Source organism: Hetaerina americana, unplaced genomic scaffold, assembly GCF_022747635.1.
Source record: "Hetaerina americana unplaced genomic scaffold, ioHetAmer1.1.p SCAF_4, whole genome shotgun sequence".
In the NCBI taxonomy this organism is placed as follows: domain Eukaryota; kingdom Metazoa; phylum Arthropoda; class Insecta; order Odonata; family Calopterygidae; genus Hetaerina; species Hetaerina americana.
The window spans coordinates 66,280,829-66,306,370 of NW_027286985.1; the positions used below are offsets into that span (position 1 = coordinate 66,280,829).

Sequence of the window (25,542 nt, forward strand, 5' to 3'; positions counted from 1 at the left end):
ACTGCCATTAGCTATTCATCTCTAGCTAATAAATTTAAAAATTACTACGTATCAGCTCCTTGCCTAACTACTTCTCCAGCCAATGTGCTTTTTGCAAATGCACCATCGTCAATGTTTGCCAAGCCCTGTTCTGAAACCAATCTAAAAACTATTGTCTCCTCACTCAGAAACAAATCCAGTACTGGCCCAGATGAAATTCCTGGTGAAGTTGTTCATCATTGTTTTGAAGCCATAAAAGCACTATTTTTATTTTTAATTAATGAATCTTTGATGCAAGGGATTTTCCCATCCCAATTAAAAGAATCAAAAGTAGAGCCCAAATATAAAAACCATGGCTGTGTTTATGATTTGAACAACTACAGACCAATAGCCATTCAAAATAAATTTGCTAAAATATTAAAAAAATCCATGTTTATGCAAATAGCATCTTCTCTTTAAAAATGAGAATTTCACCCAATCCCGTTTTGCAATGTACCTATTACAGATGGACCATTAGAGTGACTTTGTTCCAGGCATACTTCACTTCAATTAAAAGGGACAAATAAAGGACATGGTAGAACATTAGAAATGAAAATTGAGTGTATTGCCAGGCTTTTGGTTAACAAAAATATCTTTGTAAGATACTCACCTCTTTTGGAAGTTTTATGGTCCATCAACAAGGTGTGTTCATGAACTATGCATTCTCCCCCCCCCCCCTGTTCATAATCCTTTCCTTCCTACACATTGTCTTTTTCCCTCTCCCATCAGCCATCTCATGGCACCAACCCATGCCCATTCACCCTCCATCACCCATGAGGCCATGTCCTAACCAATACTTCCTCCTTCCCCCCCCCTTCCCACCATAAAATCCCTTCAATAGCCTACCTTCCCGCCTAGCAACAGTATATATATTTCCTGGCCATGTATGAGATTTTATACCTGATGATGTCGACTGTGTATTGAAAATAATAAAGTTTTTTGAGTGAAAAAATTCCAAGTTTATTTATTCAGTGGTTATAACATTGCCTCCAATATTAATAGACATTGAAAAGATGTTCATCTCCTAGTAAACATATTCTCATTGAGTAAGGATATTATTACATCTTGGTCTGCCATTAAAGAAATGTGACAGAGCATTGAGCCAATAACATTGGTTTAGCAGAAGTGATTGGTTAAACATTTTTTAACAGTGTGCTGCAAAAATAAACTCAGCATTACTGAGTAGATCATCATTGCATTGGCAATTTATGACAGACAAGAATCCAGTAGGGCCATCCAGGCCAAAATAAAAATTTTATACAAGGTCTGTAGAAAAAAAGATAAGACTTGTCTTAATTCACGCGAACTGCTTGCCAGATCACAATTAGTGAGGTGTTGCCTTCTAGCAGTGTCTATGAGAAGTAAAACCTCAACTTGCTCAATTGATCCTATCTAGACTTGTCTCTTCACAAGAGCAATTCTTATTTGAGCTAGCACACGCTTGCAGTACAAATTCTTGTGTCAGTAAGAATGAAGGTGTTGGAGAAGCAGCGCGTGTGCATTGAATTTTGTTTTAATTTCAGGAAAACAACCGAAACTTATGCAATGAATCAATAGGTATTTGGCATTGAATCTATGAGTCAGACACGGTTTTTTTTGCTGGCATGACCGCTTCCAGTCTGGACAAACCTCGACTAGGGAAGAACCAAGAAGTGGATGAGGACAATCAAATGTGAAGGTGATGTTTATCATTTTCCTCAATTGGGAAGGGATAATTCATTATAAATATGTCCCCAAAAGAAAAAGAATGAATGATCAGCACTAAATAGAGGTTATGAGAAGTTTAAGATACGTTGTGAAAGCCATGCTGTAGAAGAGACCACACATGTTGGAAAGCAAGTCTCGATGCATTCACCATGGCAACACACATAACCACACACACAACCGGCGCACACATAATTGATTACTACCAAGTTTTTGACCAAAAAAGCACACTGGTGATCCCCCAGCCACTCTAATTTCCAAATCTTGCTTCAGGGAACTTTTTCCTATTTCCTTAGTGAAATCCACCTTGGAAGGATGCCTATTTGAAACTACTGAAGACATCCAACAAAATTGTATCGCATACTTAAAGGCTTTTCTAAATGAAGTATTCCAGGCAACATTCAAAAGCTGGAAAAAACATTGGAAGTGTTGTATTGGCATCTAAGAGCTGTATTTTCAAAGTGACAAGCATGATTAAAGGGTAACTAATAAATTCAAGTATTTATTCAAACAGTCTCATCTTTTTTTAACAGACCTTGTATTTATTGTGCCATAGGGCAGCAGGAAGCCTTGTGTGAGATATAAGAGTGGCTGCTAGGGGCATGTAGTGAAAGTCCCAATTGGAGAAAATAGCAAAAATATACCCTTCTTGAATCCCACTGGCAGTATTGAGAGCAAATGATGAGGGTACATAGTCTTGTTTAAATAAACTCCCTTTTTAATCTTTAATCAAGATTAATGTGTGTGAATCACATGGATATATTTATAAGTATAAGAAATACTATAGTTTTTATTGAATAAAAATTCTTTACCTTATCACATATTTGAGGCATTGTCCCTGCCACACTACAGCCACATTGTGTGCATTTAGGAAATGATGAGAATCCTGGTGAGCAGTGGTTACAGGTCCTTCCTTCAATATTTTCTTGACATCTGGCCAGAATTGAGGGGGTTAATTTTCATCAAGGAAAAATGCAATAAAAAATATTACAGCTAGACTTACTTGCATTCACCACTGAGGATGTCACATTGCAGCTGATTTCCTTCAACTCCTAACTCATTACAATCACATTTTTTGCAGCCTTTTAAGGGTTCATGTCCATATGATAAATTTGTGCACTTCTCACAATTTTCTCCAGTTGTATGAGGGGGACAAATGCAGGAGCCTGTGTGTTTGACCGAAAATGTGATATTATACAATGGGCAGAAGAAGCTATAATGAAATAAGGACAATTTGCACTTTTCCACAGTTTGCACAAAAGTGCAAATTGTCCTTATTTCATTATGATGAACTTCCACGACCTCAAGCCTGAATCTGTTGAACTTAGAAGAAGCTATGCACACTTTTATAAAGCCTAAAGGGCAGCCATAAAAGGTAGAAAATCTAAAAAAAAAAAAAACTTTGAAATGAGCTTGCATGGGTATGGTAATTAGTATGTAGTACAAATGACCCTGCTTTGGATATGATGTAATTACCATTTTTGGGATCGCATAATAATCCAGGAGGACAGCCACAAGGTTTACAATCTGGGAAGCCAAAGAATCCAGTTCTGCACTGCTCACAAGTCCTACCAATCACATTGGCTTTGCACAAGCATTGTCCACCAAATTTTTCACAATGGGAATTCTCAGAACCTTCTAGATTGCACTTGCAAGGCAGTGGTCCATCATTATATTTAGTAGTTATAGAGAATAGTGAATCTCGGCAGAATTCTAAAAAAAACATAAATTAAACAATGAGTTACACTATTCCTTACATTGCCATAAAAATGAATAAGGTATAATTACTATGATGAATGAAAATATTTTAGCACAATCAATAATGATTGCTCTACAATTACCCAATAGGTCCTGTGGAATTGTATTTAAATACCTACTAATCTAGTTGAATACTTTTTACTCAAAAACAGGATAATATATACAAAGATAGAGGTTACCCAACAATGCAGTAAATGTTATATTTACTGAAATTAATCTATTTAAGTATTACTGTTTAATTTTTTTGGGTACCAGGCTTTTTTTTATCTGAGAATCCACAGGTGGTATGGGGAAGAGAACTGGCCCTCTTACCCTGAATTTCATACACTATTGTCTTAGTATTAGCCTACCCTCACCAACCAAACCAACCTAAGAGTTGATTGCTGTGGGTATGACATACGAACAAATATTGATTTGTCATTACGCATGTTAAGGTGATGTCACAGAAATTAAAATAGAGCATTCCAATGTTTGTAATATTTCTTATATACAAGAACCTTTTTTTAAAACACTTAATGAAAATGGAATAATGTATTAAATGATTTTATCTTTTAAACATCATACTTTTAAACATGGTGTGCTGGTGAATAAATGATATTATGATATATTGACTGATAAAAATTTAAATGTATCCGAAAATTTGATGGAAATCCATATTTGAAACATGTAGAATCTTTACCTACCCAATTACTGCAACCTTTACTTTAAATGACTGTGGAACACTATGAATTGTTTACCTGGTTATTAAAAAAATGTGACTGATTTAATTGTAGCATTTTCATAATTCCATAACAAATTAGAACACATGACTTAGATAAAAAAATATTAAAAACTTCAAAATTATTTACTAACACTATTCCAACACCTTGCATAAAATTCTGTCCCAATGAAACTGCCTTAAAAGTATTAGGTGCTGTTATCATTATGAATAGAGTTAATCTAGTAGATGACAACTGGTTTTAGCTGCAATTTTTCTCATGATGAACTGTAAACAATAGAGCAATCTCAGCAAAAGCATGTACTAATTTAATTAATGATAATCAGTTGAATTCAAAGTTGCAAAATCAAAGTCAGTTTTCTTATTCCAAATAATTATAATTATTTAACATGAGGCAGTTTCATTTAGTACCAATCATGCTGTGGCCAATTTGAGTGAACTTTTAAATAATAAAAAAAATCACCATTGGTGTTATTTGATATGTAGAGTCCTTCTTCTGCGCAGTGGGTAATAAATAAATTAGACAGGCCTGTTTCTTCATTATGTGGTTGAACACTCTCTTCATATCTCTTTTCAGGAACAATTATTAAGTGTTCCAACCATACTGTGGCATGGTGTTGTTTCTATGGATAAATGGAATTTTATTTAATCATGGATAAAATCTTGAATATCTAAACTAATCCCTATCAAGGCCGATGATATTTACACTCTGAAATTGTTGCATTGTAAGTTTAAACAAATAATGGGAACAAGATGCATGATGACAGAATCCATGCTTATGTTTGTTTTTATATTGGCATATATACATTTCAAATTAACATTTCACTTTCCATTTTCCATAGAGTCATTACCTTGGACTGATATATTGACTATGAGTTGTCCCAGGTATGAATACTTAAAGTGGGAGTCAAAAAATCCCTGGGGTTTTAGGATTTTTAAATTAGGTACTGGTGCGTAATTTTCTTGCCCCTGGTAATAAATCCTAACTAAGAGGCTTAAGTTATCTTTAATTATCATTATTTAATAATTAAATATATTTAAATTAATATTATTAGTCAAATTAGAAATAAATAAGCAGGTAAATTATTACATCTTAATTATTTTAATTCAAGTAAGAAATAATCACAGAATAAATTACCAACATTCGCGGTATCACCCAGAAAGTTTAATGCCTAATGACATTCCATAGAGAAATTTAGGAATGAAGAGAGCATGAATAGGAAATCTTTTCATAAAGATGAGGACTAAGTAAATACCAGAGAAAAGATACTTTTGAAAGTTCACACTTATTTAGAAAATGAAGAAATTGCTTCAGGAAAGGAAATTCTTCACCATTAAAAAGAATAATTTCATGCAATCCATTTCTACGGTGCGAGCATTCATTCTCAGTGTTACTGTGTAGTTAGGCAATCCCAAAGATATCAGAATTATGACATCATTCAATACACATTTGAACAAAACCAGAAAGCTCATTTCGGTGCTTTGTTGCTAACATTGAATTTGCCTGACTGTATCAGCAAAATTACTTATGATAATTAATTTAAAATGATCCTGTGAGATATTCCATTCACAAAACAAAAATAGACTTTTAAAATATATTCCACCTTGATTCAATTTTACATATTTTTCACTGGTTCCTCCAAAAATAAAATTGAAGTTTTACCGTGCATGAAAGGGAGGAATATTTTGTTGAATAATATTTAACCAGTGTGTAAGCCAAGAGACATAATTAAGTCATATTTCATCTGTAATAAAACTCTAAATATGCAAATTAATAAATAAAAAGATTACCTTTAGTGTAAAAAGAAATTTGTCATTCAGTGCAAAATATTTGCCTCCATCCATTTTTTCTACAGCTGAGTAACACCCGGAATGAGATGGACAATGGACAGCATGAACTTTGGCTTCATAGGTTTTGCCACTATCCACCGAAATCTTCATATCAAAACCTTCAAGGTAAGTTCATATTCAGAAAATTATGTCAACTATATCCAGTAAAAACACAACATGCATTAGCAGAAATCATTTCCCAATGAGATACATAGCTAAGATGAAATAATATCTTAAACCTGAAGCACCAGATACATATAATAATTCTGTATCATTTATTATTTCATTCATTGACAAACTGAAATGAATGACTGAATCTCTCAGGATATTCATCCATTCTTAAGGGTTATAAAAAAATGTTAAGGATAAATAACAGTAGGCATATATTCAGGGAGAACAGATGAACATTCAGTAAAAGAACAGTGTAGCTATGCAATTAAAGTTTTGAAATGTAAATAAACACAATGAGCCAACAAGGATGATGAATTTTAGTTCTAAAAACACTGAAATACATGGCAATAAAATTTCACCTGCCTCAAAATATCAATGGTCATAACCTCACATAAAGTGGTAACAGGCAGTTAAGATTTTCTGGTATAGTGACAGTAATATCTGTGCATGCATACAATAATGTAGTAATAACTATGTATGTAATATTCATTGGAAAGTCACTCTTGTTTTTCTTAGCCTAAGTCACTTATTGCACAGTTATACACAAGGTACAGTTAATATTCCCAATATCTATTAATATTACCATGTATTCCCATATGTAATAGTTAATATACCCAATGTAGTTAGCAATGCAATTAACAAATGTACATATCTATCATAATTTACCTGGGTAATCTGGCTGGTAGTAGTGCAGAACAAAGGCATATTTTCCTGGAGGTGAAGAATTTCCTTTCAGGTTGATTATTTCATCTTTAATATCCAAATGAATCAATGGTGATTTACTATCTGTGAGACCATACGGAAGTGTTCTGGTTTTTTTCTGCATTAAAACTGATGCAAGATGAATCTATAAAGAAACAATTCCAATTTAATACCATATTACCTGAACATACAGGAATGTTGTCATATTTGTTTGACTACAGCTTTCCCTAATAATGGTGGATTTGGAAATATTTTTAGAAATCCAGAGTGTGATCCCCAAACAAAGTGGTGCTCTAAAACATCTCATTTTGAATAGTAGAAAATATCATATGAAGTACAAGTTCATTATGAAGTAAACATAGTCTTTTTCATATTTTGCAATACTTGCGTAGTTATAATTGTAATTGGATTTCACATACACTTTAGGGATTAATAGTTAATTATCAAAATAATGACCACTCTCCTCATTTTCACTTGCCTTATTTTTTAATGAGTTACCTGATGATGTGAGGAATCACAATAAAATGCCACAATTAAAAAGAAACTTTGCTAATATCTGTTAAAGCATATGTTCTACTCTGTCGATGAATAAATGCAACTATCATTTGTGGCTATATAATTATTTTTGATGAGTCCTATATTTCTACCAGAAATCCTTGGACAAAATAAATTGATTAATTTTCCTTTTCCCGAGACCCAATTTTTTCAGGAACATCAATTTAACTATTACATGCTAGTTCCACTGATATGTGTTTAACCTTTACTACTCATTTGCCAGTCCTTGCCACTTCCATCCACTTATTTCATCCACACTTGCACCATTGTAAGTCCCATCCAAACAAATCAACACGAAATATTTCTGAAACCTTTTTGTTATCTCTTTTTCTTGAATTTTATTCCAGTTTTCAAGAACCTCTTAACTCCTGCAATGTTGGTCAGTCTCTCAATTTTCCCATTGCAAAATTACTCCTTTCCTCTTTCTTGCATCTTCTCGCTCCACAGTTCCTTAATTCCATTTTTAAAAGGTTCATTAGCATATACTTCAAGATGATGAAGTTTACTCTCCATTATTCTCCGGGGATGATAATGATCAAGTCAGAGTCCACCCTCCAAATTTATTTTGACAATTACTATTATATGATCCTTAAAAGAATATAATACTAGCATTGATGAAATGCTGATGAAAGTTACTAGTCTCCAATGCTGCACTACTTTTACTGAATCTTTTAGTTATCTTTTTGGTCGCCCTACCTTTCACCTGAACTCTTAATCGCCACCTAAAGGAAATATGTCCTTAGGCATTGCTTGCCTTATGAAATGATATATGGGGGTAAATTAATACCATCTGTTGTGAATTCCAGCATGCACATCACACAGTATTTTTTATTGACTGCTGTGTGTCCCCAGCACCAACATAAAACCTCTTCTCAATTGTGACTGAACTGAGCATGTCCAAAAACACATTTGATCAGCATTTTTCAATAATATACTTTGGTCTTCCTAACAAATGAACAATTTATGTCGACTGATTTTGGACTCTCATTACAGTACACAAGCAGAAACTTCGCAAGAGTTATGCAGCATTGCAGACTGAAGTCATGTCTTTTCTTTGCAACCACACATCATTAGATTTTAATGCATATTTTCCCCCGACCATTTCCTCTGCAACTTTTGGTACCATGTCATATCTAAATACAAGAACCATCAATAGCAAACTCTCATTTTTCATGCACCAATTCAGTGATTTTTTGTTCAATATCGTTGTATTTTCTTGATTTGAAACATATGAATGGGAAGCATGATTCCAATAAACTGTTGAGAAGAGGGAGGTTAGCGTATCAATATCACATGCATTTCCGACACTCTTCAAATTCTTTGGCAGAGTCATGATTTAAGTACTTTATCATGTGCAAGGCAGCAGGTACTTTAATACTTTGACATCAATGTCATAACTTCTTATACCATCTTTAAGAACTTGATTTACTAGTAACCATCTGCTATTGTTTTGTCAAAATCCATGAGTTAATCAGTATGCTTGTCCAGTATGGGCACCATGCTTATGGCAAGAATCTTATCTGAGACTATCCCTACATAAGCAAAATCACTATTTCATATAGTTCATTTTCCTTCATTAGTCACCCAGAATTTCTCCACCACATTATGGAGCACTGAAGCCACTGGTAATGCAATCTCCTAAGATCAACAGCTGCTCTGGCTGACAATGTGCTTCCTGTTGCATAGCTTTACTTTGTCATCAGAATTTTTTATTGCAATGGCATAATATGATTTTATTGAAATTATTCAACACTAAATCCTTAAGTCATACTTTGCCGCAGAAAATTGAATATGTACTACTGTTTCAATGCTAGTGTCAATGGCAGCCACTGAGTGACTCTCAACTGGATTGAGTATAGCTTCCACCCCAATTTTCTTCCTGTGATTTTGGCAAAAACATCTTGGGCTATAAGCCAATGAACATGGTATTTAAAGGTCAGAGTGTTATGCATTGTATTATTGGTAAATAATTCTGTAAAGCAATTACTATCCTAGTTAATGTTTCACATTATACATGGTCACAATAGCTCCTGGCAATTCATATACTTATCGAATGAACACAGATGTATGTTACAAATTTTATTATTACAAAAAATATGTTATGCACATGCATAAATCGGTATTGACTCACCTTCTTTGAATGGGGAATATTATTCACAGTTGCTGGTAGACATTTTCCATTAGCTTTAACACAAGCAGGCTTTGGCTCGATGTAACCAAGAGACCATTTATTGTGTGATAGGGCAACAATTGATATAATTTCAAGAAATCCTTTGCCCTTCCACTGAAATTGAACCAGAAATACCATTTTTAATTTGGATTTTTAAAGTATCTATTTTTAAAACGTCAAAAGTATACTTACAGTGAGCAATACATTAATATCCTTCTTGGAGAAATTGAATATTTTGATTTTTTCACTTTCATCTTGAATAACTTGCCGACAGGGAGATGAATAATTGCAAGGGTGGAGAGTAGTCTTGCCAAAATGTTTTCCTAAAAACCAAATAAAATATTTAAGTCATGATTTAGTATGAATTAGTGATAATTATTTCGAACTTAAGATTCACTGTACATTTACTTCATTCATTTTTTTATACATGTAATTTTCCATGGAGTCCTTTTGTGGAAATTGCCTTACTTTTCTTTCCACCCATCAACAAAAATATGTGGAAATCAATTAATAATTTATTTTAATTAATTTAAAAAAATGGAGCACATTAAATCCATTAAGATGGTAAATTAAAAGTGGAATGTGCGATTTAATGTGATTGTTAATTGAACTGAAAGCTTCAAGAAATAGTACATTGCAGGGTAATTCATCATACAGTGAAACCATTATGAAGCAAGGGCCCACAGTATTGATTCATACCATATCAAAATGAGATTTAATTTTTGATTGACTAAAATAATTTTCTTTTACCTTTGCTAGAAGAAGTCTCAATACTCATGTCAAATGCTGAACTGTTATTTCCTGGAGTGTGATAAATAAGAACCAGCACATATTCTCCGTGCTTAGAAAGCTCCAACTTTAATTTCATATCATGATTTTGTGACTCCGCCAGAGAAAAGTTGAATTTAACTGTCTCCAAAATCTGTGGAGAGATTTTTCATTTAAGAATTAGTAAAAAATATACATTGGAAAAAAGTCAGCCTTGGGCGATTGAATTTTGCCATAAATTACAAGATTTGTAATTTCTACTGCCACTAACTCATTCATATCTCTATCTGAATTTTTTCCTGCATATTGCTTAATGTGATATAATAGGAAGTCCTCAATTGTAGGAGGCATTTAGGTACTAAGGAATCTATAGAAAAAGTAGACGTGTTTTGGTGATCTGAATACATTGGGGAAAGGATGAAAGCTTTTAAACTGCTGTTAACTTGAGCAAACTTGGCATTAGCCCAGACATAATGCAATTCAATTACCTAGGAGCTTATTTCATTACGGTCATCATCCCAATTCCATCAAATGGATGCTTTTGGAATCAATAGATTTCCTGAAATACACTCAAGTAAGAGATGGGATACCTCTTTCTTCTGTCTTTCCAAGTAATCAAATACAGTAGATATAATTATATAAAGATCTTGTACCTGAAAATGGTTCTGTAAATCGAAGTTTGTAGTACCTTACCAATAAACTTGAGGAGAAGTGCAAATTTGTCTTCCTCATTAGTGCACGGAGGAATAAACATCTTTCTTTACCAATTTTTCATCTAGGACCCTTGAATTTACTTCATGAAGCTAGGATATTTTCTATCCAAACTTTTCAGAACAGGTTCATTTCTCCAGTATTATAGATTTGAAACTACTGTAAATCATATTCAGTCATCGGTGCATGCATATGTGCCGTTAATGATTTAACAGTATTACTATCATCATTTGTGATGCACCTCTATTGTAAATATTATGTTTCCTTCTTAATCACCACAGGTAACCATTACTTCTAGCAGTTCTTCACATACGAGTATTAGGCCAGATTTTTATTTGTAATTTTTTATGTCAGTGCCATGAATTTCTACTCCACATGATCATTTATACTCATAGTCATGGCTGGCCTTCTTTCTCTGATAATTTTTTTAAAGTGATCTACTGGTTAAGGTAGGTTTTGTATGGACACAACTACCAAATAAATATTTTGTGACTCCTAACAAAACACAATCCAGCAACCTACTCTATATCGGGTCCCTCTTCATCTCTGAGTACTTCCTTCCTCCCTACATTCAATCCAATATCCCTATCCTGTTTCTGTCCTTCCCTCATTTGCCTAACATTCTCCCCTCTATTAGTCTTCAACATCACACTGCTGATTGATATGCCCTTCATCCATTTTTCCTGCCTCCTTAGGATGTCTCCCAAAACTCCCCTCTTCTTGCCCACCATACCTAATAGTTTCTCATTTGTTTTCCTTTTGGTCCATTTCACCTTTTCCATCCTTCTCCACACCCACATTTCAAAAGCCTCCAATCTACTTCTACCATTCTGCTTCAGTGACCATATTTCCATGCGGTACATAACTATGCTCTATATCAAAGTTTTAACAAGTCTTTTCTTAACAACCTTACTCAATATCCCTGCCATCAATTCCCTCCTTCTTGTCTCTAATAATATAATATTCCAAACCTGCAGCTTCATTTTGTGGAAATTCAAAGCACACCTAAGAGTATATAGAAAAATCCATTCTTCTTTTACCGTTTGGATACTCTTTCAAGCAATACCTAACTCCCAATAGAAATTTCCACATCCAATTTCTCAAGAAACTTCACATTGTTTAACTTTCAAAGTTATATGCTTTCTTTTACAACCACTCTTCTTTGGTACTATTGTCAAAAGTTATGTTAGTTTTTCTAGCCTAGTTTTTCTTGCCTAGGTAAATTAAGAGTCATGAAATTGCTCGGAAAGGATTAGCCATCTATTTCATTCCCTTCATTTGCAAAATATGCAGTGTTTAGATGGGCATATGAATTGTTTCAGGTAGCAATAGTTTATTCATAATTTTAAATCCACAGCAGAAATATTGGCTGAAAGATTATGATTATTTCCAACCAATGATTAATCATGGAAAAATGCAATGCTGATTCTTGTGATCCCTTAATAAACCACTAGTAGAACATAGTCAGGCTCAGTCTAGATTGTGGTAGTCTGAATTATCTGGGTCCAGATTAGCTAAGGTCTTCTGCAGCAAAGTCAAAAAGCCATCTCACTAATTCAATCCCCTCATTCATACCTAGTGAAATGTGATACCATGCTTAAAATGGCAAAAATTTTAATATGCTGCAGCAATGTTTCAGGATGTTGTCTAATTGTTCAGCAGCAAAATGAACCATACAATTAACCAACCTATTGTACTCCCTTGAATTCAAGACAACTCTAAATATACGGTTCCCTATTTCCTATCAAATAAAAAAAAATAATAATCTTTTTTATGAGACATTTAAGACTTCAAACATTGGAGTAATTTAAAATTTCCTAATATGATTTCTCAAATGAAAAGAGACTTGTGTTAGAACTTGGGGATTGTTATTTTTTAATCAAAAGGGAATCACACCAGCAGTATAATGCTTTTATTTTCAAATTTAAAAAGCTATCAGCTATCAACTTCTGAATGTAACATCCACCAAGTGTCAGGAGTGGCGGTATTTGTTTAAAAGTTGCATGCACCTGTACTTAAAATGAGAGAAACATGATAATGCCATAAAATATATCAAATTTAACTTGTGCTTAATTTGTTCAAACATACAAGGTATACAGAAATTTCAGCATGAAATTGAAATTGGACACCAAAAAATAGAAAAAATTTGATTATATCGACAAGTAAAAATTAGAGAATTAAAAAGTATTACCTTCTCATCATCCGAACAATCTCCCAAAGGTAGCATACTCCTGGCATATGACTCAGATTTTCCTAGAGCCATTTTAAAATGTGAAACTTTTGGATAACAGAAGTGTCTACAAATCTTAAACTCCCCCTTTTTATACTCTTGTATTGCACATGGATTATTCACAATGTGAGTCAGAGCTGTTGCTTCATAATAGTCCATTGGTATAATGACAACATAATCCTGCAAGAATCCCAGGTAAATGCAATACAAATACTTTGATAATGACATTATGGCACCAAATAATCAAAAATACAATGAATAAACATATCTCAGGAGCACAGAGCTTAAGAGCACAAAATATTTTTTTTTATAAAAATATTATTTTACTATTTTCTATATACATATACATTTAGCCATAAAAAATGGAATTGGAAAACCCAAAAAGTAAAATACTTGAATACTATTAATAATGAAATATTGGTAAATTAAAAAAATTAAAACTTTGCCTTAAATACTTACACAAAAAACCTATTTTAATTCAAAGTTCTGAGATCAAATTTTTTAGAGCTCTCATACCAAAGTTATCTACCAAAACTGACTGAACTACACAGTAGAATTAATTGGTGACAAGGATTCAAATTGGTATTGGTGAAGTCCTTTTAAGACAGCTTGTTGTGACTCTGCGTCAATGTCATGAAATGGATGTCAAAGAAAAATATAAATGGCAATTCACTTGCGCTCTAAAGCCAATTTTTAGCTCTGAAGACCAAGTAAGCCATTCAGGAGGTTCACAGTGATGCAACACAGTAAGTCCAACCATTTTTTAATGGCAAAATCGTTTGAAACCACAGGAGTGGAGGGCAATTGTCTGGTCAGCCCACAACAAATAAAATTAATTTTACCCTTCCATCAACAAAATAGCCAAAGATTGGAAAAAAACACTCATTTTTCATAGCTGTAAACTAGGAACATGGTTTTGGGCCAACAATTTTTTGAACATGCCATCCTTTTCTTAGGGAATCATCACTGAATGGAATGTGTATGGAGCACATAACTAAATTCAATCACTGAATGAGGATAAATCAACCAAACTTTTTTGAGCTAGTTTAATTCATTCAGGAAGACTGAGCAGTTTCATATAGTTTTTTGAATGTTAAGGTTTTTTCCTGAGAATGTTTTCACTGTGTAAAATGACTATCGCTGTATTTTAATGCACTTGGGCAAAATTTCTTCCACATATAAAATGGCATCTATCAGCATAATTTATTTACAATGCTAGTCCACAGTTTCAATTAAATTTTGGATAAAGACAGACCAACTACTGCTACATTTTTAAGTCTCACCTAAGAAGGCACAACCTGGCACGAGACACTACATGTATATACCATGTGACTTGTCCATTTTCATCCAACACACTTCCAAGATACATAAAATATCCCACCTGGTCTGGTCAAGTACCTCCTTTTTAAATATTTAATTTAGCCTTTCTCTTTCTCAAAAAATCTCATAACCTTCATTTTGCTTACACCAACTCTCAATCCATACCTCTTCCAATGATTTTCCAATACACTTAGCAATGACTTTGACCTCTTGGCTTACTGGCTAACTAAAGCTTTATCATCCTCAAACCTAACTGATTTTATGAATTCCCCACCAACTTTCATTCTAATCTCCAGTTCATCCCAAGCCTCTTTTACCATTTCTTCCACATACCATCCACCACATGCACCCGAGCAGTGTGAGACATTGAGCTGGCTTCTGATAAAGATAATGACTGCACATTGGCATATAATCTCAGGTAAATTAATTCCTGATCTATGGGAAAAAGGCTACTATTTCTAGAATTAAAAAGAATTAAATTTAAATGACAAAGACATTTTTTTTATAAATGGTCTCCACTCTAAAAGAAATATATGCTACATATACATGTATATGCAAGAACTCATGAGTCCAATGGAAACACTATATTATATGAGGCATAAAACATGTAATTTGGTTTATTAAATAAAAATATTCTATAAAAAGAGAATACTCTATGGTTTCATAATGGTTTACACTTTAGTATATTCTATCAGAAATTCCTACCTCTAATATATCCAATAATTTCAGTCCATCCTCAATTACAGCACTTTTTATAAAATTGTACATTTCACTCTATCTCCTGATAATTCCCTAAACTGAGGATATACTTGATCATTACCTAGAAAATCATTCATTTGCACTTTTAACTGAAAAGTGAAAGAACAACTGAAGTACTTGAATGACAATAGACACAAACCTTAGCAAAGTATTGGTAAAGTTGGAAACACACTTTAACTTTAATTAAATACCAGTTAAGGGATGCAAGTTATTGAATGGTGCATGAAAATAAGCGTCACTTAGATCTTGTAAGTAGCCCCTAAAATTCGAGTGAAATTGGTATGAGTAGTTCTGAGAATATATGATCATTTTAGGAAAAAATGTTCACAATAACCTTCCCCATAAATTCCCTCCAGAAGTTATGCAGATTTCTTCTGCAATTCACAGTATATTAAAATTCTTATTTTTATTTATGGGCATGCTACCAAATGATATATTCAGTTCTAGGAAGTTGAAAGGTGATTATGGAATAATTTTTACTAATTGATTTATCTTACCAGGAATAAGTGAGAATCAGTTCTGACACTTATAGACCATTTTCCTGTAGCCCATAATATAGGAGAAGTTAAGTTCCTGAAAGAGCCCATTACTGTAATAAATAATGGCTTCTTGCTGGGTTGAATCATCACTTGACTTGTCTTCTTGGATCCACTCGTAGCTCCCTCTGGTGTCAAAGTCACAGTTACCTTGATTGGATTTTCTTCAATGTTTAAGCAATGAAAAATCACCTGGTACATATTTTGCTTATCTATCTCCAGATGAATTGTAAGTTGATTCTGGAAAAATCAGGAAAAGATAATATATTGGAATACTCAAAGGTTAACATGATCAATCAATAATCTGGTGTCACAAGTCAGAGGGCTATTAGAAACTCCAAAAGCTGAGTCCATCTTTGCTCCAGATGACATTTGTTTTATTATTAGCTCTGACCTGATCATATGAATAGCCAAGAAGCACTTGGAACTCTGAAATAATACAGAATTTTCCTGAGACACTCACAGGTGTAAAATACTTGTCAAGCATCTAGCCAGAAATTATATTGGCCGATATCCTATTTATAGCCAATCAGCTAAATATTTTTGATAGTCATTTGAAATATGCAAGGAGATGTTCATTTGCATAAAAATAGAGCTCAAAGATTTACTAATTCCATCAGTATTCCACAATGAGAATATTAGCAAGCTGAATAATCTTAATCTGTTTGCTTTTCAAACTGTTTTCATTCATTTGTTCAATATGACCAATGCATAGATATTCGACATATATCATTGCTACTATTCCTCATTTGGTTTTGCTTTCCAAAAGTGACCTGTATATGCTTGGCAACATCAGCACATTTGATCCTGTAATTAACTCTTTTTTATAGCTCAATAAAGGATAGATAAATGGGCAAAAAGGCAGGTTCAAGAGCTCATTGATTTTCTGAGATGTTAACAACCTTGGTATCAGGAGTGGAGTTTGGAGGGATGACTTAGAATATGAACGTCAGAGTAGCAAAAATTACAATGACTCTATCCTACCTGAAGATCTGAAAATGCTACATAACCTTTCCATGAGTAGCCAGGAAATTCAGTTTTGTTAAAACTATACTGAATGGCATCATCATTGGAAGCTCTCCCTTCTTCTGCTTCAAATTTAAACTGGTGGAACGTTGGAAAATAATAACCATCAACGGCATTGGAACATCTTTGACCTTCCACATTTGGTTTGCAATGGCATTGTCCAGTGGTATCATCACAACTTCTGTTAACTGAGCCTCCAACATTGCATTCACAATCTGTAAATTAGTCAGTAAAATCTTTAGGCTACAGCTAGCACCATGTATTCAGATCAATATCTAAGAATAGTTATACAGTGGAAGAATACAAACATGCAAAAACAATACAAATTCTGCTAATATGAGCTGCATCAAAAGGGTTGCTCAAGAAGATTAGAAATTAAATCTAACTACAATACAAACCAATCAGTTTCACAATAGCAAAATAAGGCATTCTGCAGTTGAAATTTAAAAATCATTATTTTACAATTTTTATTTAAAAAATACATATCTAGTATTTTCCAGGTAAGCCAATTAATATGTGTATAATAAAACAAAATACATTATTATAATTATTAAAAAATCAGATGAACTGGTATGAAATAAGGTCCAGATAGAAAAAGAATTCAAAATGCTCATTGTAATATGGGAGAAGACATTTTTATTGGAGTATATAGATCATTATAGATTGAATTTTAAGTATACTCCCTATCAGGAAGACTTCTCACCTAAAAATTACTATTATTATTATTATTATTACTTTTTATTTGCCCAGAGATCACAATACAAAAATAACAGGTGGGTGAAGTATGTACATGATATAAGGCACGTCAATGAGGAGCAAAGACACAGGCTCAGTTAAGATACATAAAAGAATAGATGCTCATAGTTACATAAGTGTTTGGTACAAACCCATGAACATCGGCTGTAACATGCACATACAATATCAAATTCAGAAAAATCATTGATCACAAACATGAATCAGACCATTACCATTGCTAGAAACTAAAAGTATGAACTTACTGGTCGGGAATATTGTTGAGATATTCATCAACCGAGTAAAACATATTGCGTTGTAGATATCTTTTTAGTTTATGCCTGAATACGGCAGTTCCCTGTGTATCCTTGATACTTTTGGGTAGTTTGTTAAATAATCTGATGCCCATTTCATTGGGTCCTAATTTCAATGCTTTAGTTCTTATATTCCCATAATGGAAGTCATTCCTGCCTCTGGTGTAATGATGATGATAGGCAGAGTTAAGAGAATAGTTGCCGATGTTATTTTTTATATATAGAATTAAAAACATAATGTAGATGCATGGGAGTGGTAGCATATTTAATTCATGGAAAATAGGCCTTGATGGAGCATTGTAAGGTTTCCTGGCGATGATTCTAATAGCTTTCTTTTGCATTTTAAAGATGGTTTGAGAAATAGCAGCTGATCCCCATAATATTATACTGTAGGTTATATTTGAGTAAATTTCCCCATAGTACAAATTGAGTAGTACAGTTTTACTTGTAGTTTCATACAGGTGTCTTAATAAGTAGCAAGTTGAACTGAGCTTGTGTTGGAGGGCTTTTACATGAGTATCCCAAGAAATATTTGCACATGACTTCCATATTTATTTAATCCAGATAATTATTGAGCTCACAATTGTTAATAGTTTACGTCAACAATCACCCACATAAAATGTTCATGGCTATGAAGTATCAAAATAACATACAACTGAAATACTAGAGTATTGTCAGAAACTATACGTTTTGATGAAAGTAAACCTTTATAAGAACATTCGTGATAACTAGTGTTAAATTTAGAAAATATTGTCTGATTGTCAATGGCATAATATGTAATATCATAATGGTCAATCAAATAATGACGTCGATATATAGTGAACACAGAAACAATGGCCACAGTCCCAACCATAATCAAAATTTTTTCTCATCATCAATAACATGATAACATGTATAAGATATATGTATGAACATAAAAAATTGATTTTATCACTGAATATATCAATTTTATTTTGATAAGCTTTTTTATTGATGCTCTATCTTATCTATTTGTGTGATCACTCTTCCTGACGGAATTAGGGTTTAGCATAAAGGTTTTTGGACTCAGTGTTTGTTCTTTTCTGCTCTAGGTATATAAATGGGTGTGTACCATTAAACAATTTTAAAATACCATTATTCATCACACAATACATACTGTCAAGACACCTTATTTCAAACCTTGTGCCACACAAATAAGAAAATTATTCTTTGAAAGACATAGGGGCAAGAGTATAAGCAAGTGTGACTCATTGTTAGGAGAAGGGGGATGCGAGAGAGTGAAAGTAAGTGGTTGATGGCCTTGAACTAGGAGTCATATTCACTTGATCCATATTCCAAGAGAAGAGGAGGAGGAAAAATGACATCACCCCAGATGACTTTAGGAGAAGGGTGAGACAACGGAGGAACCTTAAAATGTATTAGATGCGCACCCTCTTTTTTATGGCAATTTCAAGGAAATAAGCTAAATGCAGTACACAGGGTTATGTTTTGCAAGCCTACATTGTAATTCCACATTTTTATTTTACTGCAGTGATAAAAAAAGTATCATTCACCACTAATGAAATAGCACATGATATGCTTATAAAGTTAGCCGTAGAGTTTTGCTCAGCCATTACAGCTGGAGGTTGATGAAAAGAGTAGAGAGGATTCTCCAAGAATTAGAGAAAATGGTTGGCAGTGGCGGTGTTGTGGAGTAATTTGGTGAAAATGATTTTGTCACATTGCTACAGGTTTTAAAGCATAACTTACTGAATGAATAGAGTAAAAGGAGTTGTCAGAAATACATTCTCACTTTTAAAGTACTACATTTTCTACCATTTGGAGGAGAGAATATTAAGCCATTTTGTAGCACATTAAATATTTTTGGTGCTTAAAAATGTAGCATGTAAAATAGTCAATTTTGTCACTCACTTTACCTCGCTTGAGAAATAAGTTATACCATATTTTCCCATCAATAACGCGTGCGTTATCCATACAAAAATGTTCAGCCTTATATACATTATTCCTTTTTATTACTCAAGTTTCCATTTAAAAATATTTGAATTGTTTCTTAAGAGATAAAAAATATGTTTACCCTGATTAGAATGAATTACCTGAGCATCCAAGGAGGTTATCAGCTCTTAAATTGAATGTTCCATCTCGGCACTTCTGACACTTATGAGATTTGACTAAATACTTGCATGGACACTTCCCAGTATGGGGATCACATTTTCCTGTGTGTCCCACCACTCCAGATTTGTAGCAGTTACAATCTAAAAACATAAATTAAACACACTTCATACAAATGGTCCATAAATTAGATAAAGTCAAGAATCTCTAGGGTACACTAGGGTAGCATAGCATCTTGTTTATTAAACAGTTTATTAAACTTCAAATAGGAATGTTGATAATGATGAAGCCATTCCTAATATACAGATTTATTTAGACATTTTATGAGTAAAAGTCCATATTTTTCCTAATTTTCAGAGACTAGGGAAGTTAGAGAATATTCCGTGCTTACAAATTAACAATGAAATAAATTAATGCTCCTAGCAGAATTGATATTACTGAACATTTTAACATAAAACCACTGATTGAATTGACTCATGATTTAATCTTATGAATTTATCAAACAGCCTAAGAAAGACTAAAAATATTCATAATCCTGTAATAGGTTACCTTCACATCCTTCAGGATTTGACGCTGTTAGATTCCAATGGTGTTCTTTGCACTCATCACACAATCTACCTTTAACATTCTTTTTGCATGGACAAAGTTCTCCATTTGGTTGCAGCTCACATCCAATACTGCCTTTAGTCACTCCTTTTGGATCACAATTGCAGGCTGTAGGAAAAAATTGTTAAAAAATACTTTGATTAAAAATATTAAGGAAATTTCATCAATTCCCAATATAATGATCGCAATTGCTATTTTAGAGTAAGCATTGCCCCAGGTGGCATTAGCATTGATGCATGTAGATATCAAAGGAGTGCCCCATAGTCTAAACAAATATATATGTATTATTATAATTGAATTGTCTATTGGTGTGTATGTCCATTGAAGATATCCGAGATCCCATCCCGCACTCATCCTGGGGTCATGAAACTTATATCATTCATTGCAGGATGGTGTTTACTTCCATAATCCACTGTACTTTTCACTGTATTGTGAAGTATAATTGAGCGATGAGTGGTATGGTGACACAAACATGGAATCCGCAACATGTATTGCAAGTACAATCATCCAGTCAAGTCAAATGAAATATATGGCGGAAGTCTGCAAAGATGAAAGTGAGTCCCTGTGAGAAAATGAAGTCTGTTGAGCTCTGATAGTAGATCCATAAAGTTAAACATCCTATCCACTTCAGTTCAAAACCTTACATATATTTTAGCCATGACTTGTTTTTAAAAGGGTGGAGGAAAGTTCATAATGCATGATACAATTACTTTACAGTTAAAAGCAAGCATTTCATGATAAATGCTAAATGTTTTCCTACTTTGGGTGATGATTTAATTAGCTGCATTTGGAAATTAAGAGTAGGCTAGATGCTTCCAGTGTTTTATATCAGAAAACGATTAATAAGGAAAGAAAGTTTTAAAATAATTTTAATTTTGGTTTCAGAAATTTATTCAGCATTTAGTGCGTACAAATGGAGCCTCTAATGGAGAGAATTCTTATACAATTCAGAAGCACACACATAAGTGTGATTAAGTGAAACTTCCACTTTTGAGGAAAGTTTGAAATGCCCATCAGCAAATGCAAAACAGATGAAGAAGTGTTGGGCATAATGGAAGAGGAAGAAGGGTTATTGGGAGGAATCCACAGGAGGTGGATAGGAAAAACCGATGAAGAGAATTTCGATCAACAATGGAATACTGAAGGCTGTGTTAGAGGGGAGAAAAGCAAGTGAAGTAGATAAAGGAAAAGAATAGACATGTTGGACTGGACGAAGGGAGGTAGGAAGTATGAGAAATGGAAGAAGGGTTTATTGTAGCACAGGGCATCAGGCTGTGTCTCAGGCAAGACTTAGAAATAAAATGGTGCCCATCCAAAACTTACCTTAAAAAGTAGACTACCTACCAAATAATAATTATTGGATGCAGAAATCATCACCAGGTATGTCATAAAAGATTGCCCTCACTAGAGATGTCTTTTAGCTGAGGTCTCTACTCTAGATTCCCCCATCCCTTTCCCTGTCTCAAAATTGTATTCCCTTGTCCCCCTCATCTAAATACCCGTTAGCTTTCTTCCCCCCACTTCTGACCCAGCGCTTCATAGCTCCATGCATTATTCTCCCTCACTTCTACTTTGAGAATAGATATGCAACATATTATCTCTGTGCAATATATTTTCTTTATGACATGCCATATTTCCAGCATTTATATTTTTCTCTCCTCCTATAATATAAGGGACGCTTATTCTCAGAAACCTATGGAGCTTAGGAAACAAGGCAGGATAGTTAGAAATTTCTGGTTCCAATTTAAATGGAGATGTAGTAAAGAGCTGTAAAAGAAACAAATGCACTATATCCCTTGATTTTACCAAATGAAAATTCAGTATAATCACTTCAATACAACCTATCTAGCATTTCCTAATAAGTATGACAAACTGAAAATCATGTGGCAAACTCTAAAGCCACCTAAAGTTGAACCTATGGGATGCGTGCCCAAAGTGGCACTCAAAGCTGGGAGGGTGCTACAGGCAATCCACTGTGATCATTTAATGTGTTGGCATGCCAGTAGTGAGTATACTCTTATTATGTAAATAAACGTTGGCACTCAATCACCAAAAGGTCCACCATCCCCGCTCTAAAGAAACACCTGGATCCCTGGGATATAGCAGCAAAACATTTAATCCACCATACTGCTATGCAAAAATGCAGCCAAAATACTGAGGATAATTTTTCACAAGAGGAAGATATTTAAAGCTAGAATAACTCCATTTCTTCATATGAAGTTAATTTATTTTTATTTATTTTATTTACACAATTATGTTGAAATCAGGCAAATTTCGTGGTGGCAACGGTCAAGTTAGGTCAAAGATAACTCTTACAACGAAAATTACATACGAACACATGAAAAGAGATAAGAGACAAAATATTTTTACATAATGACACTTCCACATCACATACAAAATGCCGTCCACATCACATACAAACAATATTTTCATAACTACAATGAAGTTTATTACCCAGTGGCTGCTTTACATTTCCACTTAAAACTTCTAAAATTGGATGGAAAGGGCTCAAACAAACCTCTAGGCAGCTGGTTCCAATCAATTATAGTTCTATTTAAAAAAGAGTATTTTTTCTTATTTGTTTTTTGAGTCCTTATTTTATTTTGAAGCTATGGTCGTTTTTTTCCTTAAAGTTAGGCTTTTCTATCCCTTGCCATAAATCTTCCCACGCTTCGTCCATTTTAACAATTCTATACATCGCGCCTAACCTACTCCTTTTTCTTCTATTTTTCAAACTCTCCCATTTCAGTATATCTAACATTTCTGTGACATTAATGGCTACAAAGAAGTTATTAGCAAGTTAAGGAAATCTGTATGCAGATTTGACTAATTCAACAACTGCATGCAAGTTGACGCAGTTAATTTCATATTAACTATCAACTTTCAAATCATTTCCATTTTAAGTCTACATTTGCCTTTGGGTGCGACAAAGGCTAAACCACTGATTGAATTACATTTAAGCTTTCCATTTCTTAGTTTATCAAACAAAAAATTTAAAAAAAATTGAAATTAAACTCAAGAAAAGTTAAATTTTAAGTTAATTCAATACCTGTGCAATTGGGGAATCCATAATATCCCAGTTTGCATTTGTTGCATTGCATTCCATCAAAATCTGGTTTACATGAGCATTTTCCATTTCCATCACAAGACATCCCAGTTGATCCCATGGAATTACATTTACATTCTGGAAATAAGTATAATTCACTGCATTATGGGGAAAGAAATGTATAAAATTATAAAGACAATAACTATTTAAAGGCAATATATATTGCTCTAGATTGAAAATAAAAATTTTCCTGATAGATTCTCCCCAATTCAAATGTAAAACGGAAGATTTCTATACTTAAGATGAAAGTGATAACATTTTTAAAACATAAGCATCTTTATAAAGATTTGATTTAATGACCTGAATGCTACTTACCAATACAGCTTGGATAATTATAATAACCATGGTTGCACTGATCACATTTACTGCCGAAATAGTTTGGATTGCATGAGCAATTTCCATAAGAGTCACATTCGACAGAAGAAGAGCCTTGTATGGAGCAGTTACACATAACACAATTTGGATAACCATATCTTCCTGCTTTGCACTGGTCACACATTTTACCTTTATAACCTTCTCGGCACAGACACACTCCAGTTTTCTTGTTGCAAATATCTGAATGGGTTCCTTCTAGATCACAACTACATCCTATGGTACAGATTGTTTGAAAAAAAGATTAGAAGATTTTACAGCAAGTAAGATATATGATTAGAATGCAATTAAGAATTCAAATTAATTTTAGGGGTTTGTCTTCATGTGTTGCAAATTTCAAATGTTAACTCCACTCAAGTCAAGAAAACTGACAGGACTGAAAATCACTAGCCAATATGGTATGAAATAAAAAAGTGTAGAGAATGAATACCGAAATGGCTTTAGAGTGGAACCATTACCACTTTTATAAATGATAAATGGACTGAAATGAAAAGGACCTATTAATCATTGTCGTGTTTCTCTGTGAAACATAATGCTTCCCTGGCAAGGAATGTTTATTATCAACTATCAAAGTGTGTACTTAAAAAGTATATGCATTTCTCCTTTAGATTATTTATTTAATTATATCCAAAGTCATGGAATGTAAAAAGGCAGGCATACAATCTCGTCTCTATCCCTCTCTCATCTCAATGGCTTATTTAGCCTTTAGTTTATTCGTTCTAATTCCAAATTTTATTTTCCTTAAAAGAACAGAGTTACAAAACTTTTAGGCATAAGATATACTTACGTGTGCACTTAGGAAAATCAAAATGCCCATCTCTACATTTATCACATTTTGCTCCTCCATAGTGGGTCTTGCATCTGCACTGCCTAGTGACTTTATTGCACACATTTGACTCAGATCCTTTCTCATTACATTTGCAAGCTGAAAATTAGAGTTTATTATCAAGCAAGTAAGTAAAGCTATTACTTTCCCCAGTATGTATATACTTTAGATTAAAATACATGTGAAGTTGAACAATATCAAAATTAATAATAATTTATGTAAACACAGCATCCATATACAGCACTTATTAGTATGAACACTGTTTAGGTGCCTCCTCATCAATCCCAAATTATGATAATGCTATAAAGCACACAAAATAAATTTACAGACAAAACAGGAACTGATTAAATGGTTTTTTTGGTTTCAGTGGATTCTTTCAGAGGATATCAGAGTGAATTTGATAATTTAAAAAAAAAATAAGAACTCAAGCCAATAAAAAGTACACTAATTGATGTAGATACTTTAGAAATACTATTCCCTTGTAAAAGATAAAACTGATTAGCGTAGAAAATAAAGTGATGT

The 25,542-nt window shown here is 33.4% G+C and overlaps 1 protein-coding gene across 1 annotated transcript; it reads right to left on the reverse strand.

The window, feature by feature from the left end:
• Positions 1-6,854: 6,854 nt before the first annotated feature.
• LOC139692471 (laminin subunit alpha-like) lies at positions 6,855-24,321 on the reverse strand. Its single transcript, XM_071590686.1, has 11 exons — positions 24,138-24,321; positions 23,766-23,900; positions 20,660-20,824; positions 20,095-20,253; positions 16,935-17,191; positions 15,912-16,190; positions 13,297-13,515; positions 10,377-10,548; positions 9,819-9,949; positions 9,588-9,740; positions 6,855-7,046 (listed from the first exon to the last, which is right to left on the reverse strand). Exons 1-11 carry the CDS (start codon positions 24,319-24,321, stop codon positions 6,855-6,857), a joined length of 2,046 nt encoding a protein of 681 aa, XP_071446787.1.
• Between the last annotated feature and the right edge of the window lie 1,221 nt (positions 24,322-25,542).